The sequence below is a fragment of the Phascolarctos cinereus genome, unplaced genomic scaffold (genome assembly GCF_003287225.1).
Source record: "Phascolarctos cinereus isolate Bilbo 61053 unplaced genomic scaffold, phaCin_HiC Scaffold_4;HRSCAF=312, whole genome shotgun sequence".
NCBI lineage: Eukaryota > Metazoa > Chordata > Mammalia > Diprotodontia > Phascolarctidae > Phascolarctos > Phascolarctos cinereus.
The window spans coordinates 722978256-722997144 of record NW_027555847.1 but is presented as its reverse complement, the minus strand read 5'-3'; the positions used below and the strand labels follow the sequence as shown (position 1 = coordinate 722997144).

Here is an 18889-nt window from a genome sequence, read left to right as displayed (position 1 = left end):
AGGGAATTGAAATCTGTGCTCCCTCGACTTCAGCCCCAGCTAGAGAGAGAGCCCGCCCCCATCCCGCCCTGGCCACCATCTGGTGGGGGAAGGAATGCAGGCCCTGTTGCCCCGCCAGGCCGGCACCCCTGGCCTAAGCTAGGGCTCCAGGCCAGGCCTATGGCGCTCATCGAGTGACCACAGGGGCCCCTCGGGGTCTGCAGCCTGAGTCTGACCTCTGGGGCCTGTGCACCAAGGTCAATGGTTCCTTTTGGAGTTAAGACATAAATTGCGAGTGGTTTCTGAGGCCAAGAACAAGCCAGTGTCTGGGATGGGAGGTGGCACGGCTGGCTCGGGCCTGGCCCTGGCCTTTCTGACCCCTGACCTTGGGCCACTTAGGTCTCCCCAGAGCTGGGCCCAGCCTGGGCTCTTTTTCCCTTATTCCCTGGAACGTGTGAAGGGCCTCACTCCCCCTTCCCCTCCCCTCCCCCCCAAGGGCTAGTTTTCTTTAAAAGAAGCGGATTCTTGTTTAAGAGTTTCTGAGAATTCTGTGGCTACAGCATGAGGTGACCCTGTCGAGGGAGGGATGTGGGGCCTGAGAGGAAATGGCAAAACCAGAGAGAAACCGAAGGCAGGAAGGCCTGGGGCAGCTGGGGAGGATGCATGGATTTAGCGCTGGGAGGGCCCTCGGAGGGCAACCCTCTCATCTTACAGAGGAGGAAACTGAGGCCCAGAACGTGGGTATGGGCTCGGGGAAAGGAGCGTGCGTGCATTTCCCTATTCTCACGCAAGAGTTGGAAAATTCAAGTACGGTCCTTAACAGTGCAGAGAATCATAGCTTTCTGTATCCCCCTTCAGTCCAGCTCTGTGAAAAAGCAGTCAGAAGACCCGGGTTCAAATCTTGACGCTGCTAATGGCTTCTTGAATGAACTTGGGCAGGTCAATTACTTAGCTCTCTAAACCTCAGTTTCCCCAACAGAAAAATGAAGGAGTGGGACTCATCGGCCTCTGGGGTCTCTTCCAGCTCTAGAGAGTCATCGTGGTGGCCTCCATCACTCCCCAGGCTGATCTTGGGGTGGGGAGAGATGCAGAGTCACCCTCCTCCTGGATGTGGCTGAGGACCTTTCTGAGAGTAGTGTGTCGTTCCAAAGCCCCAGAGTCAGCTATGAGCACCGTAGCAAAGGGGCAGAGAGATTTCTCCTCTCCCGGTTGTCTCACTTGTGAAAAGACCCAGATATCTGGGAGGGCCATTGGGTTGGAAGCCATCATCTACCTTGTGACCTTGGAAAAGTCTCTTCCCTCCTCTGCGCCTCAGTTTCCCCATCTGTAAAATGAAGGGGTTGGACTCAGTAGCTGCAGAGATCTTTCCACCCCTAAATCTGGCCATTCTGAACCCTAGGTTTGGCTCCAAGCTCAGCCACTTATTTGATCACAAGGAACAAGTGTTTTTTCTGGCCTCAGTTTCCCCCCTTTATAATGATGGTGTTGGGGTGACATTGGGAGGAGTACTTGTCTAGCGGCCTGGTTTGAATTCTGACTCTCTCTCCTTTCACCTGTGTAATTGTGGCTAAGTCGTTTCCCTTGCTGGTCTTCAGTTTCCCCTTCTGTAGAATGGGGAGGTTAGACTTGCTGAGCTCTTGGGCTCCTTCCAACCACATGTACATTCTGGCTGTCATGCCCCTCCCAGCTTTGACACCCTGCAGCCTCAGTTTCCTGTCCTGTAAACTAGGGATAGGAGGGTCCTGGCTACCATGCAGGGTGGTTATAAGAAACGCATCCCTTCCAGATCTCAGAGGCTTTGATCTGAGGCCTCTGTGTTGACACAAGCTCTTAAGCTGAGTTAGGGTTCTGGCCCATCCCGGGTGTCACTTGTCTGCTGCAGCCCCCAGGTCGGCCTGGGGCAGAGTCCTGCTGGGCCTTTACTGGGGCTCGGAGATGTCCTCTGGGATCCTGTAACCTAGAGGCCTGCTGGGCCGGGGGCTGGCCGGACCGAGCATTCCTCCTGAGTTTTTTTCCACGAGGAGCTTTGAGGTCTCCGCAGCTGAAAACCTGCCCTCACCTTCCCCCGGGGTGTTGGCCCCTTTCCCTGCCCGGTTTGTTTGCCTTCTCTGCTCCCCTCCTCTCCTCTTCCCAGGCTCCGATGCCAGGCCCTGCTGGGGCCAGGGTGCCCGCCAAGACAAACCCACCCCAGCAGTACACTCGCTATTTGTCTTTGAGATTAACTACTTGGGACTCGGAGCTGGCTGGGGGAGAGGAACATCTGCCTTTGATTAGGAAGACCTGTGGTTCCCGGGCCTTGGGCCCAGGAGTGGGATGGAGAGAGTTGGGCAGGCCAGAGAGGCCGGCCAAGAAGGGGAGTGAACTCCTCACTGGGTAGCGAAGGGAAGGGAGCATCTTTAATACCCACCGCTCATCTCTGGCACTCCATAGACTTCCTCAGATGCCAGTGGGTCCTCAAATCAGAAACAGGTTAAGAACCTCTGTAGGGGGAGAGAGGGACGACACGTCAGGGGTAAAGAACAGTGTGAGCAGAGGCTTGGAGGTGGAAAAGGACAAGGGGGAGAAATATTAATCTCCTCCAGCTAGAATATACCCTGTGTGGAGGGAAGAAATATAACACCAGAAATGTGGGCTTTGCCATTTAGCGTTGAAAGGATTTTTAAAGATCGTCTAGTCCAAACCTTCATTTTACAGAAGAGGAAACGGAGGCCCAGATTTCCTCAATTGGCTTCAATAGTCAATAAGCATTTATTAAGCACTTACTGTGTGCCTAAGAGGCCCAGTGCTAAGTATGGGGGGTGCACAGGCAAAAAGCAACCCTCAAATGGTTCCTCCCCTCCCCCCCCACTCCCATTCTATCGGAGGAGGACCATGTGTACATATATAAATGCCTAAGTTCAAGATAATTGGGAAAGTGTTAGGGAGGAGGTAGTCCTTGAGCTGAGCTTTGGAAGAAACAGGATTCCAAGAGGCTGGTATGAGGAGGGAGGGTGTTCTAGGCCTCGGAAGGGGGGTGCGGGGGTTGGGCAGATTGTACAAAGGAGCCCAGATAGACAGATCCTGTGTGAGGACCAGCCTGTGTGGGGCTGAGCCATGGCATGCCTGGAGGGGACTAATTCAAATATATTGAGGGGATTAATTAAAATACATTTAATTAATATTAAAATATAGTAAGGTTAGAAAGGTAGATGAGAACCAAGCTATAAAGGGCTTTAAATACCAAATAGGAGTTTATTAAGACAGGAAGACGAATTAGAAGGTTCTCCCTACAGTTCAGGTAGGAGATGATGGGGGCTGCATGAAGTTGGTGGTAATATCGGAGGAGAAGGGGGTGCATCTGAGAAATGTTTGACACCCAAGTAGATCTGGGTGGGAGAGGTATGGGTTGGGGGACTGGGAAGGCCCCCAACAGTGAGAGAGAAATTAGGAAGATGGGAAAACTGGGTGGGGGAGGTAATAAAGTCTGTTTTGGATGGACACAGTTAGAGGTGCCTTGCTGGCCTCCAGCTCAAAGTGCCCACTAGTGTTTGTGACGCAAGACTGTAGCTCAGGAGAGAGGTAAGGGCTGGATGTAGGTGGAAGAGTTGCCTTCATTGAGAAGATCATTGAACCCATGGAGCTGATGAGATCAGCAAGTAAGATAGTATCAAGGGAGAACAGAAAAGCAGCTTGCAGAGCCCTCTGGGATACTCGTAGTTAGGGGGTGCGATCTAGAAGAAGCTCTAGCAAAGGTGTCAGAGGAGGAGGGGTCGAGTAAGTAAGAGGAGGACCAGGAGAGATGGGTGTCCCAAAAACTAGAGAGAAGAGAGGATCACGGAGGAGAGGGTGATGGATGATGGCAGGGCTGCAGAGAGGTCAGGGATGGAGGAAAGGCCACTAGACCTGGTGACTAGGGGATCACTGGTCACTTTGGAGAGAGCAGTTTTGGTGGGATGACGAGGCTGGCGACTGTGGAGGTTTTCAAAGAGAGGGAGAGAGGAAGTGGGGGCCCTGAGTGTAGTTGAGAGAGAGAAAAAAACGGGCTGCTTGTTAGCAGAGATGGAAGGGCCAGGGGAAGGTTTTTCAAGATGGCAGAGACAGGGACATGTTTGTAGGCGGTAGGGAATGAGCCAAAAGAGAGGGACAGCCTGAAGATAAGTGAGGGAGGGGACAGTCTGTGGAGGAGGGTCACTTGTGCAGTTAGAAGACTTGACCTCAGTAAGGGGAAGGGCCTCCTCATTAGGAGACACTTGGATATGGAAGAAAATAAGAGGCCAGGATATCAAGTGAGGAGAAGAGGGAGCTCTCAGCGAATGGCCTCCCTTTGTCCAGTGAAATGTGCGTGTCCAGGCCTTCAGTGAGAGGGTCAAGGGAGGAGTGCTCTTGGAGGCTTGTGGAGAGGAGAGAACACTTGGAAGGGTCGCTGTGGAGAATAGGGTAAAGAATCAAAGGGAGTGAGCAGGGAATCAAAGGGTTTGCCTTGCTGCGATGAGGACCCAGTGGAGATTATATGGCACGAATTTGTAGTGGCCCTGGTCAGCAAAGTTTCAAGACTTCCTCCAGCATCATTCAGTAACACCTGAATAGGAGCAAAGGAGGGGAAGGGTAGGCAGGGATGTGCTTGAGCCACATGAGATCCGACTGTTAAAATGTCAGAATGAGCAGAATCCGGTTGTTAAATTTTCAGTGCAAACACTTAAACCTCAGAGATCTGGCAAACGCTCCTAGCCTTCTCCCTATAGTCTGGGGGGCAGTTTGCGGGCCTGGCAGGGGAGGCTGGGAGCCTGCTAACGACATAATCTGTTTCTAATCAGAGCAGAATGAAATGTTTACACTTGAGGTTTTTGCTAATTTTCCAAATGCAAATAGACTGAGTTCAGCTCTCTCAGCTGAGAAAATGGTTGGTTTCCCTTGAGAGGCAGCCTGGTGTGGAGGAGGGCAGGGAGGGTGGTGCTGTGAAAGGAGTCAGAGGAGCTGAGTTCCAATCTCACTTCTGCTGTGCAGTAGCTGTGTGACCCTGGGGGAGTCTCTGAACCTGAGGGGCCTGCCACTGCATGTCCTCCCAGGTCCTTTTCAAGTTCAGCAATCTTAGAATCAGTCTGTCCTTTTCCCAGCCTCTGTCTTCTCGTCTGTATGATGGGTGCATTCATCAGCACTCTGGGAAGCTTCAAGCATGACCTCAGTGTGCGCGTTCCCACTCTCCTTGCCCCTTTATTAGACGAGTGGCAGGGTGGGAAGAGGGAGAACGTTGCTGTGTGACCTTAGGCAAACCACTGCCTCTCTCTAAGCCTGTGAAATAAGCAGCTCAGATTGGGTGATCTCGACCCTGTTGTCTCTAACATTCTGTGACTTTCAGGTACGTTTGCCTTTTGAGGAGTTAGAGCCCTTGGAATTTCTACTGGGCTAGAGACAGCGATTGGTCTCTAGCCTCAGTCAAGAAACCAGAGAAGAGCCTCAGTCCAGCCCAAACACCCATGTGTTTACTCACAAGAAAGTCCCCTGCGCCCTTACCTGCTGACTCTTACTTTGTGCATAGCTCTAACAAGCCTGCTCATGTAGCAACCCCATCCTGAATGGTTACATTTTTTAAACTGTCTCTGGAAGGCTAAGAACATCTCTGTCTGAGAATCCTTCCCCTGGGGTAGGGAATGGGAAACTTGGTTTTGGACATCTCTAAATCTAAATTAACCAGAACACTTTTATTAGACTCTTCCTTAAGTATGCCAGCTCCTGAGCTGGGTGCTAGGGATACAACGAAAAAGAGCAAACACCTGGTACCTGCCCCCTGGGAGCCATGCTCTGATAGAGGAGACAGCTTGCAAACACCTGTGCATATACACTACACACAGAATGGATGGAAGCTTGGGGGTGGGAGGGGGGAGGGCAGAGGATAGGAAAGGCCACCTTTGGAAGAGCTCGCTGGAGCTAAAGCTTGAACAAGGCTTGAAAATCTAAGAAAATCTAAACCTGAGATTCCTCAGGGCTAACTGTGCCCAGGCCCCGATTGGAAAGAGGAATAATCAGAGGGCCCTTAGAATGTGGACTATCAGAGGGACCATTGGGGGAGCCTTAGAACAGAGAATATCAGAGTTGGGAGGGGTCTTAGAACAGGGAATGTCAGAGCTGAGAGGGGCCTTAGAACAGAGGATGTCAGGGCTGGGAAAGGCCTTAGAACAGGAGATGTCAGAGCTGAGAGGGGCCTTAGAACAGAGGATGTCAGGGCTGGGAAGGGCCTTAGAACAGGGGATGTCACAGCTGGGAGGGACTTTAGGACAGAGACTCTCAGGGCCGGGATGGGCCTTGGAACCCAGAATGGCCTTTTGGGGAGGCAGAATCATGAAATGGTATAGGGTACAGCTGCCCCACGGTGCCCACCTCTGAAAAGGCCCCTAACCTGTTCAGTATTCTGAACTGCCCTGCCCTCAAGAAGCTCACATTCTAATGGGGGACAGAGCAGTACGACCTCCCCTGCCCCTCCCAACAGATATAAAGTAGTTCAGTTAACTGGAAAATTCTGGTGCTTCTGGAGGGCATGAGCCCCGAGGGCCCTCATAAATCAGCCTAACCTGTGTAAACCAGGCTTGATTGGGACACTGGGAAGGATTTCCGGATTTGTGTTAGTTTCCAGTGCCTGGGTCGGGCCAGAGGTCCTCTGGGGGATTGTGTGGAGACATTTTATTTTGAGCAGCAGTAAAATGAGATAAGATGGCCTCCCAGTGCTGCACACCCCCCCCCCCCCAGCTCGCCCTGCCCCAGGCTGGCCTGAAGGGAGGCTTGGCACAGCTGGCCCAGGGTGCCCGGGTCTGCGGGGCAGGGAGCCACCTGAGTCTGTCTGGTTTCCTGAAGTGCCCAGGCAATGATGACTCCCCATGGATGAGGAGGATCAGGGCACTTGGGCTCTGTCCCTGCAGGCTCTGTCTCTCACCACTGCCTGCTCTTGATCTGCCCCTGGGCAGGAGAAACAATTATAGCTGGGTCCTGGGACTGTGGGACTTCCACCTGGAAGGGACCTATGAATATCTAGTGCAACTCTCTTTTTGTACAGAGAAGGAAACTGAGGCCCATGTAGGGGAAGGAATGTGTCCAGGGTCGGAGTTATAATCGCTAACATTTCTATGGCATTTACCATGTGCCAGGTACTGTGCTAAGGGCTTTCCCATGATTATCTCATCTCATCCTGTAGGTGCTGTTTTTGTTATCCCCATTTTACAGATGAGGAAACTGAGGCGAACAGAAGTTTCTCAGACTCAAGCTTGGATCATGAACTCTAAAATTCAGGGCCTTGCTCACTGTGTTCAAGCGAGCTGTCTTCCCTGAGCCTTGGCACTGAGAGACGGAGTGCTGAATGTGTACTAAGGAAGAGTAGAGTTTGAATCCTGCTTAATAGCCGTGTGACCCTGGGCAAGTCATGTGAGCCTGTTTCCTCTTCTGGACTAAGTCATCTCTGGGGTCTCTTCTGGGGCCCAGGCCTGTGCTCCCACCCTCTGCTGTCTTCTGAGTCGGAGTTGTTTTTCCCTGGAGGATGAGAGGGGCCCCCAGTTCTCCTGGTCTGAGGCCAAGCTAAGTTCTCAGGGAAATGGAATCCCTCAAGAGGATGGCCTGAAGGAACGGGGGATGGCTAGGCTGCAGAACGAAGACTCGGAGGGATGTGAGAATGATTTTCGAGTATCTGAGGGGAAATCATGGGATCACAGATTGAGAGATAGAAGAGAAAATCTCAAAGGACATTTCCTCCATCCATCTGTCCCACTTTACAGATAAAGAAACTGAGGCACGTAAAGGAGGATTGACTTGGGATTAGCCTTGTCGGCTTGGCCCCAGCAGGCTGAGCCCGGAGCAAAGGGAGAAGCTTGCAAAGAGGCAGGCGATGATGGTCCACAACAGAGCACTGGAAGGCTCACAAAATGGCATACATTTCTTACCTCACTAGAGCCTTAGAATAACCCTATGAGGTAAGGGCTATTATGATCTCCATTTGACAGTTGGGGAAACTGAGGTAACCTGAGCTCCCCCCCCGGTCACACAGCTGGTGTCTAGGGCAGGATTTGAACTCAGACCTTCCTGGATCAAAGTCCAGTGTTCTATCCAGTGTGCCACCGAGCTTACTCAGATGTAGGCTTAATGTCAGGAAACATTAGTCAGTGAGACTAATTGAAAAGCAGAAGGGGCCGGCTTGAGAGGTGACGGGAGGCGACTAGTGTCACAGTGGATGACAGAACGAGGAACTCATCACGAGGAAGTCTCGAGTTTGAATCCTGCTGCAGACACTGCGACCCCGGGGCAAGTCACGGCACTGCTGTCTGCCTCCGTTTCCCCATCTGTAAAATGGGGATAACGATATCCCCAGTTCCCCAGGTTGTTGTGAGGATCAAATGAGTCATCATACGCAAAGCGGGTCTTAAAGCAGTATATAAACGCTGGCTAGTCTTATCACTGTCATTCAAAAAAAGATTTTTTTGGATACCTCTTCTTTTTTAACACTAGCATGACTTCCCAGCATGACCTCGCACTGAACACCCTTTTAAAACCTTCCTTTGTGCCAAAGAGGAGCAAAGCCAGCTGCCCCGGCTGCCTGGGCTGGTGGCGTATTCAGCAGTCAGTACCAGCAGCCCCCCACCTCTCCTGGGAGATCGAGGTGTGCTCCATCAGCTGTTCTCAGGCACCAGTCTTGGTCATTGGCTTTCACTGGATTTCCACTGCTTCTGGGTCGTCTTCACTTACATTCTGGCCGAGCTTTTGTTCACGGTTCTTCTGGTGTACTGGCAGCGTCCAAGCAGAGCTGGATGCCCACTTGTCAGGAGTGTTAGCGAGAGATTCTTGCTCAGATACAGGTTGGATTTAGTGGTCCTCGAGGTCCCATCCACCCTCTGGCATCTGGGGTGGGAAGGCTCACCCAGCAGGCCAACGTGACAGTGACCGGAGATGTTTGCCATTCTCCCCCGGGCTTCTGGACTGTCTGGGTAGAAAATAGCCCAACCCCAGGGCCTCCGGGGGCATAGCTCTGGGGCTGGCCTATGCAGTCATCCTTCCCAGATTAGGGCCACACCTGGTTGGGGGGGAGCTGCCCCTCCACCTCCTGCCCTGTGGCCAAGAAAAGACCTGAGGCTCCGCCCAGTCTGGTGTCTCATCTCCTTATTTAAACTCAATCTGCCCTGCCCCTGCCCTCTGCTGAGGCTGTCTCCCTGCCTCCTCTCACCCCAGCACCTCCCTCTCCCTCCCTTCATCCCTGGCTAATGTTCAGTTTAATTAAACACATCCATCCATTCAGTTTTCTGTCTCTCTCTGTCCGTCCATCTGATTGTCCATTTGCCCACCTGTCTGTCCATTTATCCATCCATCCATCTTTTCTCTTTGCCCTTCCATCTGTTTATCTGTCTATATCTATATTTGCCTATCTGTCCGTCTGTCTATCCACCTGTCTCTCTTATCTATCTATCCATCCATCTATCCATCTACCTATCTATTGCTGTCTTGACACATCTGTCTGTCCATCTAGCTATCTGTTTTTTATCTGTCTTTCTTGTATATCTATCTATCCATCTATATCTGTTTATCTGTCTGTCCATCTGTCTGTCTATCCAGCTATCTGTCCATCCATCTGATCTATTTCTCCACCTGCCCATCTGTCTGTCTGTCCTGCCACCCACCTATCCATCCATCCATCCATCTATCTAGCTAGCTATCTAGCTATCTATCACTGTCTTGACACATCTGTCTATCTGTCTGTCCGTCCATCTAGCTATCTCTTTTCTTTCTTAGATATCTATATCCGTCTGTCCATCTGTCTATCTATCCAGCTATCTTTCCATCCATCTATCTATCCACCTTCCCATCTATCTGTCTGTCTGTCCTTCCATCTGTCCTTCCATCCATCCATCCGTCCATTGCCCCATCCAATGTAGAATCCCATGCTGGCCCATGTGCATGTCAGATCCGCCCTCGCGGAGCTTACAGCCGAGGAAGGGGCTGTTCCACCTTCCAGGCTTCTCCAGCACATCCTCTGGATTGGGGCCGTGCGGGGGCAGCCCCCGTGCTCCTTGAGCATAGAGTCTATCAGGCAGGAAGCATGCAGTAAGTACCTACTCGGGACTAGGTGGTACGCAAGATACTTTTTAAAATAAGGTCATAGGGCCCTTGGAGGCCACTGACCCCAACCCCTGCCATTTACAGATGAGAAAACTGAGGCCCAGATAGGTGAAATCATTTGCCTCCAGTCACATGGCCAGTTCACAACCAAGTCAGAATTCAAGCCCAGGTCTCAGGACTACAAGTTCAGGGCCTGGTGGTGTGGTGCGGTGGGTAATGAGATAGCAGGCTATATTTCAGAAGGCTGAGGGGCCAGAGTGCAGAAGGTCCTAGCACCCCAGCTGCCTTCCGGCTCAGTCAGAGCTCAGCCGGAGTCTTGTGTCCAGCCCTGAGTGCCCCAGTGTATGAAGGACGATGAAAAGGTGGAGCATGCTGGGAGGAGGATGGGCGGGAAAGCAGAGAATGTGCCATATAAGTAACAGTCACAGGAGCAAAGGTGTTGAATCTGGAGAAGAGAAGGCTGGGGTCAGGGGTCCAGGAGCTGGGTTCGAGGAGCTAAAGAGCTGTTCTGTGCAAAGGGATGAGCCTTTTTCTGCCCTCTGAGGCCAAGCCCAAGTGGAGAATGAGCTGTAAATGCAGGCTTGATGTGCAGAGGATGAGAGCTGTCCCCAAGAGGAAGGCGGTGGGGGCTAGATGTCCTCTGGAAGTAAAGGTCCAGGGTCAGTGCAAAGGCCGACCCTCAACCCTGCAACCACTGGCCGGCCCACCCTGGGCAGCCTTTGCCCCTGGAGGCAGGTGATGGTCAGCCCTAACAATGGGGGAGGGGATGTTGGGGGGAGAGGGCAGCTCCCTGCTGGGCTGTCCAGGGCCTGCTGTTCGCTTCCTAACGGTCCTGGGAGCCTACGGGCAGGGTGCAAGCTGAGGGGCAAACCAGCCTCTGATCCAGAGGAAACTGGCCCAGCCCTCAGCATTCAGGGCTGGTCCTGGGAAGGGGACCTGGCTGAGGGCAGCTCTCAGCATCCCCACTGCTCTGCCCTCCCATTTCACTTCAACAATTCTATTTGTAATGTGGTATATATCACTTTGGTAAATATCACTGTGTACGTTCATAGGCAGGTGATAAGCCCCTTGGAGGCAGGGGATGTTTCATTTTTGTCTGTGTATTCCCAGAACTTATCACAGAGCTGACATACAGTAAGTGCTAGATAAATGCTCACGGACAGATTGACAGGCATTTATTAGGCACTTATCAGGTCCAAGGTTCTGTGCTTGGCCCTGGAGGGAGAGGAACAGAGAGGAAGGAAAGGCCCCGCCCTCGGGAAGCTTACTTCTAACAGAGGAAGGTATCTGTCTGGTTCTGGGTGCCTGACTCCAGCAAAGACGTGGACAAGCGTGGGGAGGGGATTGGCAGTCATAAGCTGATGCAGGGGAGGCTCTTTACCTGGAGCAGAGGAGACTCCAGGGACTTGGGAGCCGTGTTGCAGTGTCTGAAGGTGCCCTTTGGAGGGAGGATGAGCCTCAGTCTCCTTGGCCCCAGAGGGCAGATCCAGGAGCCGGGGGAGGTGCAGATAGGGCCACTGAGGCTGGATCTCCCTGTTAGTTCTATGCCCGGGTTTATGGGCTGCCTTGGGACAAACCCCCTAATGAAAGGGAGGGTGATGAAGGCCAGGTCCTGGTCCTGGGCCAAATGCTGTAAATAATTAGCTGGATTTAATTCAACAAGCATTAGTAAGCGCTCGATGTATACACCAGACCCTGTGGGAGCAAGGATGCCTAACAATCTGTGTCCTTGAGTTTATATTTCATTAGGGGAGAGTGGACTAAACCAGTCAATAAAACATCAGTTATTAAGTGCCGCCCATGAGCCGCGTACTTCCCAATGTTGTGGGGAGACAAAGGAAACAGAACAGCCCCTGCCCTCCCATTCTAACAGAGGAGACGACGTTTAAATAACTAGGTTCATACAAGATACATCCAGTGTAGACAGAAGGCGATGACTGGGGAAGGCCCTGGAGAGGCCCTCGAAGGGAACTGAGAACTCTTAGAGGTGGAGGTGAGGAGGAGACGCCTCCAGTCATGGTGGACGGCCAGTGCAAAGGCATGAAGATGCCAGGCAGAACAGCTGGACACACAGTGCCTGGCACACAGTAGGCGCTTACTAAATGCTTGTTGACTGATTTACTGACAGTAGATAGCATGGAGGGGACTAATGTGTGAGAAGACCAGAAAGATAGGAAGGAGGCACATTATTAAACACCTACTGTATGCTAGCCATTGTACAAAGTGTAGAGGGCACCATCCCTGCCCTCAGGGAGCTTCCAGTCTCCCGGGAGAATGCTTCTCTGATTGGCTGTGGCCATGTCCTGGAGGAGAAGGACTCAAAGATGGCTGGCCGGCAGCCATGGCCAAGGGCTTGCATGTGTGTTTGGGGGGTCAGTACCTCCCCCACGGCATCCAGGCAGGGCAGCCTCTGAGTACCCGTCCCTTCTCTGTGTCCTAGGAACAAAGTCCAGGCAATCAAACATCCCTGGCAATGATGCAGGAGCCCCAGGAGATGGTCGAGGAGACGGTGACGGTGGAGGAAGACCCAGGCACGCCCACGTCCCACGTGTCCATCGTCACGTCTGAGGATGGGACCACCCGGAGGACAGAGACCAAGGTAAGAGGGCCTGCCGGAGGACACCTCTCCCCCAACCCCCATAGCTGGGAATCTTCATTTGGGAGGATGGGGGGCCCATTTGTCTAGAATGGAGACTGTAGGAAGAGATCTCTTTGGCAACAATGGGAAGGGGAAAAGATTTGTTTTTAAAGATGGGGAAACTGAGGCTCGGTGAGGTTGCCTGAGGTCACCCAGGAAGGCAATGGCCTAGCCAGCTCTCCAACCAATCCCAGGCAGGGTTCTCTGTCCCTGGCACCTGGCCGTTCCTTGGGCAGGATCCACCAAAGACAACAGCTGGAAGTCGAGGGCCAGAAGAAAGTCTGCCAACCCCGGGCATCTGGGGGAAGCGGAGACCCCTTAGACAAACAGCGTTAGGGCTGCAGCAATCAACCGTTCCGGCCCAGAGGAAGAGAGTCACGCAGGGACGGGAGCTCGGGTCTCCCCAGGATGAGAGGAGTTAGGACTGGGAGGAGGGACCCGAGAGGCGGTCTGCTTCATTTTAGGGAAGGGGAAACCGAGGCACAGGGAAGGGGAAATGATTTGCCAGTGCGTGATTTTTATTAAGCACCTGCTATGTGCCAGGCACTGTGCTTTACAAATACTATCTCATCTGAGTCTCACAACAACCCTGGGAAGTAGGTGTTAGTATTATCCTCTTTTTACAGATGAGGAAACAAAGTCCCAGAGAAGATGAAGGACTTACCCAGGGTCACACAGAACTCAAACCTACATCTGGAGTGGTAGCAAGTAAAGGGTACTGAATTTAGAGTCTCAGGACCTAGATTTGGACCTTGGCTTTACAGTCTGTATGACCTTGGCCAAGTCATTCCCCTGCCTTGAGCCTCAGTTTCCTCCTCTGTAAAATTGGACTCGAGGCCCTCGAAAGACCATTCCAGCTCTAGAGGGATGGTCTTGGGATCCTCTGATGTTGTCTGGCGCCAAATAAATAACCAGTAAACATTTATTAAGTACGTACTATGTGCTGGGCTCCTTCCACATTATCTCATTCTTTAAGACATGCAAAGCCCTTCCCTTTATTAACAAGGTTGTTCAAGGCCTTTTACTCAGTCATTTCAGTCACGTCTGACTCTTCACGATCCCATTTGGGGTTTTCTTGGCAGAGATACTGGAGTGGTTTGCCATTTCCTTCTCCAGCTCACTTTACAGATGAGGAAACTGAGGCAAACAGTGACTTGCCCAGGGTCACACAGTTAATGAGTTGATGAGGATTCAGGTCTTCCTTACTCCAGGCCCATCAGTCTATCCACTGTGCCACCTCGCTAAGAATTATCCTCCATGAGGGCTCAGAGGAGTTAAGTGAGTTTGTCCAGTCACAGACTTCAAGCTGGAAGACTTAGAGACCATCTGATCCAAACCCCTCATTTTGCAGAGGACAAAACCGAGGCCCAGAGAGGTTGATCCACTTAGCCAAGGTCACACAGGCTATGATAGCAGAGCCAGGATTCAAACCCAGTTCTTTTGACTCTAAATCATAGAGGTGTGCATCTTGAGACCTTGGAACTAGCATTTACTGATAATTATCAGTAGTTAGCATTTACTGGGCTGTAGATTTGCAAAATGCTTTACCTATATTAATTCATTAAGAAGGTTGGTGTCCTCACTTTACAGATTACTATTTTCCTCTCTTTATTATTGTCCTCACTTTACAGATGAGGAAACTGAGGCAAGTAGAGGTTAAATGCCTTGTCCAGGGTCACACAGCTCTTAAGTGTCTGGTGCTAGATTTGAACTTGGGTCCTTCTGACCCCAGGTCCAGTGTTTTGTATACCTCGCCTCCTATTGATTCCACCCCACCCCCATTTTACAGATTAAGATTAAGACTCAGAGAGATTAAGTGATTTTCCCTTTGTCGTACAGCTAGTTAAGCGCCAGAAGCAGGACTCTTGACTCTCCCAGGATGGGCTGGCCAGCTGCTAACCCTCAGAGCTGAGGTGCCAGGCCGGGCCTTCCAGCTTTCCCTCATAACAGCTGGGAGGGCATGCCCATGGTGGCTGCTGAGTCAGCCCATGGCCAGAGCCCCAGGAGGGCCGGGGAAGTGGGGCAGGTCACCGAGGACCAAGCACAGCCTTGCCAATACCCACACGAGCCACAGCGCAGATGGCAGGGGCCAAGCTGAGGCCACGGACAGAGGCTCACTCAGGAAATGAGCCCCCTCTGCCGGGTGGGGGGGTGATGCTCGTGAGAACCCCTCTTTCTTCCCCTTCGTTTTCAACCGCTTCAGAGTAATACCATGAAGGACGTTCGTGATTTTGAAAAATACCGTGTGATAATGTTAATGATTTGGAATCACGAGCGCGTTTCTGTGGCCCATAAACATTTACAGCCACCCAGTGACGAGGGAAGCAGTGCTGAGATTATTACGTCCATTTTGCAGACAGGGTAACTAAGGCTGATGAGGTGAAGTAAGTGGCCTGTCCTCAGTCACGCCTCTAGGAAGGGTTAGGTTTGGATTCGAATCCGGATCTTCTGACTGCAAAGCCAAACTGCCTTCTGTTGAACCAACCTATCTGGTCAAATTGCCCCGAGGCCACCATGTCTCTGGCTGTGTTAGCACTCCAGGGCGGGTGAAGGACAAGGGGGTAGAGAAGGTGAGGAGGGGCCCAGTGCTGGGCCTAGCTTCAAGACCCCCCGGGTTCGAGGCCTCTCTCCTCCGTAACATTGGGCAGGCCGTTTCAGCTGGCTCCAACCGGGTCCTCAGCAGACACAAAAGGGCATCCTCAGGTGAACAGAGCCGACCGGCGGTCCTCCAGGCTGGGCTTAAACGTGGCCAGCCAGGCCAAGGCCCCGAGTACCTCTTGAGTGCTGGGCATGAGGCTAAGTCCCGGACATACAGACATACAAGTGAAGACAGAGTGCCTGCCCTCCCGGAGCCTACATTCAGATGAGGAGAGACAGCTCTCCATGTTAGCAGGTCTCCCCTGACCCCAAGCTCCTTTTCAGTCTCCACCCAATGCTCCTGATTCTGCCCTCTCCTCCCAGGGTGGCCCTTAGGAAGCCATCTTGATCCCCCACGCCTACCCTGAGCCTTCTACTTCCTTCAATCCTTCTCCCCACCGTCTTCGCTTTCTAGCCCGCTTATGTTCTGCTCCCCTGCCCTCACTCTGCGATCCAGCCCCGTCGGCCAGCTGGCCAGTTCTCACCCATGCCGCTCCAGCTCTCCCACCTCCGTGCCTTTGCCCTGGCTGTTCCCCACACCTGGCATGCCCTCCCTCCCAACCTCCAACTCTTAGAATCCCTGGCTTTCTTTAAGACTCGGCTCACGTACCACCTCCTCCAAGAGGCCTCTCTGATGCTCCCAGCCGCTGGTACCCTCACTTCTTTCTTCTCTACTTAGCTTGCTTTCACTGACTCTCAGACGGATGTACCCCTCTAGGGCGGGGACTGGTCTGTGCTCCCTCTTTGTGATCCTGGTGTTTAGCCTAGGGCCCAGCACACAGTAGGTGCTTAATGCGTGAGTGAGCGATCTGCCATGGCCTCCAGGCCCTCCCCATCCTGTCTTCCCTCCTCTGGACACTCATAGATCCAGAAGGGTCCCCGGAGGCCAGTGACACAGCCCTGGTCAGGTGACCTAGCACACAGTAGGTGCTTAGCAAACGTTCACTGACTGACTGACTGACTGACTGACTGACTGACTGACTGACTGCCATTGACAAGCCAAGGATGACCAGGATGGATGGTCAGCCCCAAGACGAGAAGAGTTGGGGGGAGGAGAGGGTGGGCCGACGGAAAGAGGTTCAGTTCTTGGTCTGCTCAGCCCAAGAGGGCTGACCCAGGAGCGGCAGAGGTAGGCCCGACGTCAGAGCTGACTTCCTCCCAGTGAGCGCTGCCCCAAGGTAGAACGGGGCTGCCGTGGGAGGTGGTGAGCTCCCTGACCTTGGCGGGCTCCAAGCATGTTGTGAGGCAGCCTGTTGTTAACTGAGTAAATGAATGAATGAATGCAAGAGCCTTTATTAAGCACCTACTCTATGCCAAGCATTGTGCATACAGTAAAAGGCCAAAACATCCCCTGCCCTCAAAGAGCTTCCAGTCTGATGGGAGGTGATAACCTGGACATAGATCAGAGCAGATCAGAATAAGACAGGAGGAGCTGGGAGGGAGTAGAGGGCACGGAAGGCCCCCTGGAGGAGGTGGCACTCAACTCAGCTTGACTGAGTCTTAAGGGAAGCCAAAGATTCCAGGAGGCGGTGGATGGGAGGAAGAGGACAAAGGCCTGGAGGTGGGCAGTGAAAGGTCCTGTGGGAGGACCGAGGTACTTCAGCAATTCTGGCCCAATTTCCTTATTTTATTGTTGAGGAAACAGAGGCCTGGAATGGAAAAGTGGGAAGCTGAGACTGAGAGGCCCTCACAGTCCCTCAGATAATGAGTAACAACAGAGGAATTTCTGTTTGTTGACCGACTAATAGAGCCAAGCCTGCCTTCAGAGCGGCTCTTTTGTTTGAGCCCACTCCCCATCCCCCCATCTTATCAACATGTGCTTCTTTGGTGAGACGGAAGAGAGACGGGCAGATGGGACGCGGGGAAGATGGCACGAGCCCAGGGTCCTGGGACCCCTTCCCCCGGAGGCCACCTACGTGAGGAGGCTGGCCCAGAATAGGCCCAGAATGAGGGCTGTGTTCTCTGCCCTCCAGCCACCCCAGGAACGTGGCAGCAGATGGGGCCTGGCTGGCGGTGGTGACGCCGCAGGCCTCTGAGCCAGGGCCGGGGGTGGCATGGCGTGCGGGCAGTGCTGACGGCAGGATTTCTCAGAGGCTCCAAGGCCTGAGGGGGCCAGGGGCGTATCTGAGACAGGGTCAGTTGTTCTAGGGTGACAGAAAACAGGGCAGACCAGAAGGTTATTAGGACCCTAGATCCAAAGTGGGAGGGGTCCTCAGGGGCCATCCGGCCCAACCCCCTCATTTTGCAGATGAGGAGACTGAGGCCCAGAGCAGAAAGTGACGTAGCCCAAGTCATGCAGTCATAGGAGGTTGTGGATTGAGAGTTGGAAAGAACCTTGGGGAGACCCAGTCCAAGAGCTTCCTTTTACCTGTTGTGAGGGAGCCTGTTGTTAACTGAGTAAATGAATGAATGAATGCAAGAGCCTTTATTAAGCACCTACTCCATGCCAAGCATTGTGCATACAGTAAAAGGCCAAAGCATCCCCTGCCCTCAAAGAGCTTCCAGTCTAATGGGAGGTGACAAAACAGAGACCCAGAGAGGGGATGGGGAGGGAGGGAGAGAGGGAGGAGGGAGGGAAGGAAGGAGGGAGGGAGGGGGGAAGGAAGGAAGGAGGGAGGGAGGGAGGAAGGGAGCAAGGGAAGGAAGGAAAGAGGGAGGAAGGGAGGGAGGGAGGGAGGAAGGAAAGAGGGAGGAAGGGAGGTAGGAAGGAAGGAAGGAAGGAAGGAAGGAAGGAAGGAAGGAAGGAAGGAAGGAAGGAAGGAAGGAAGGAAGGAAGGAAGGAGAGAGGGAGAAAGGAGGGAGGGAGGGAGGAAGGGAGCAAGGGAAGGAAGGAAAGAGGGAGGGAGGGAGGGAGGGAGGAAAAAAGGAGGGAGGGAGGAAGGAAGGGAAGGAAGGGAGAGAGGAAAGGGAGGAAGGAAGGAAGAAGGGAAGGGAGGGAGGAAGGAAGGAGGGAGGGAGTGAGGAAGGAAGGAAGGAAGGAAGGAAGGAAGGAAGGAAAGAAGGAGGGAAGGAAGGAAGGAGGGAGGAAGGGAGGGAGGGAGGAAAAAAGGAGGGAGGGAGGAAGGAAGGAGGGAGGGAGTGAGGAAGGAAGGAAGAGAGGGAGGGAGGAAGAAAGGGAAGGAGGAAGGAGGGAGGGAAGGAAAGAAAAAAGGAAGGAAAGAAGGAGGGAGGAGAGGAGGGAAGGAAGGAAGAAAAGGGAAGAGAGGAAGGAAGGGGAGAGGGGCTCCATCCACTGTGTCACCAGCTGCCAGAATCACACAGGTAGTAAGTGACAGAAACTAGATTCGAACCCAGGTCCTCTTGACTCTAAGTCCAGTTCTCTTTGCCCCGCATCAGAGCAGTGAGTTACTTACCCTCGTCAGGTATGTTGTGGAGATGCATGAGAAGACACCAGGAGTGCGTGGGGGAAGGAGGCATCCAGGGAAGTGTCTGCTGAGAGGTCACTCTGAGCTGTGGGGGAGGCTGGCATTATTTCTACAGCAGAGATGGGAGAGGAATGGCACCCTTGGCAGAGGAACAGCCTGGGCAAAGGCCTAGTGGCTGGAGAGGACAAGGCCTATTCAAGGATCA

General features: G+C 52.9%; 1 protein-coding gene across 11 annotated transcripts in view; it reads left to right on the top strand.

Moving 5' to 3' along the window:
• Positions 1-18889, top strand: part of ARVCF (ARVCF delta catenin family member) — a 370319-nt gene that overhangs the window by 274442 nt on the left and 76988 nt on the right. For 10 of the 11 annotated variants that reach the window (XM_020996305.2, XM_078154469.1, XM_078154468.1 and 7 more), the window contains one exon: positions 12485-12643. In XM_020996305.2, coding sequence (XP_020851964.1) covers positions 12485-12643 — 159 coding nt within the window. Of the gene's footprint in view, positions 1-7215; positions 7911-12484; positions 12644-18889 lie in introns of those variants that run through there. The other variant, XM_020996313.2, reaches the window with a different exon arrangement.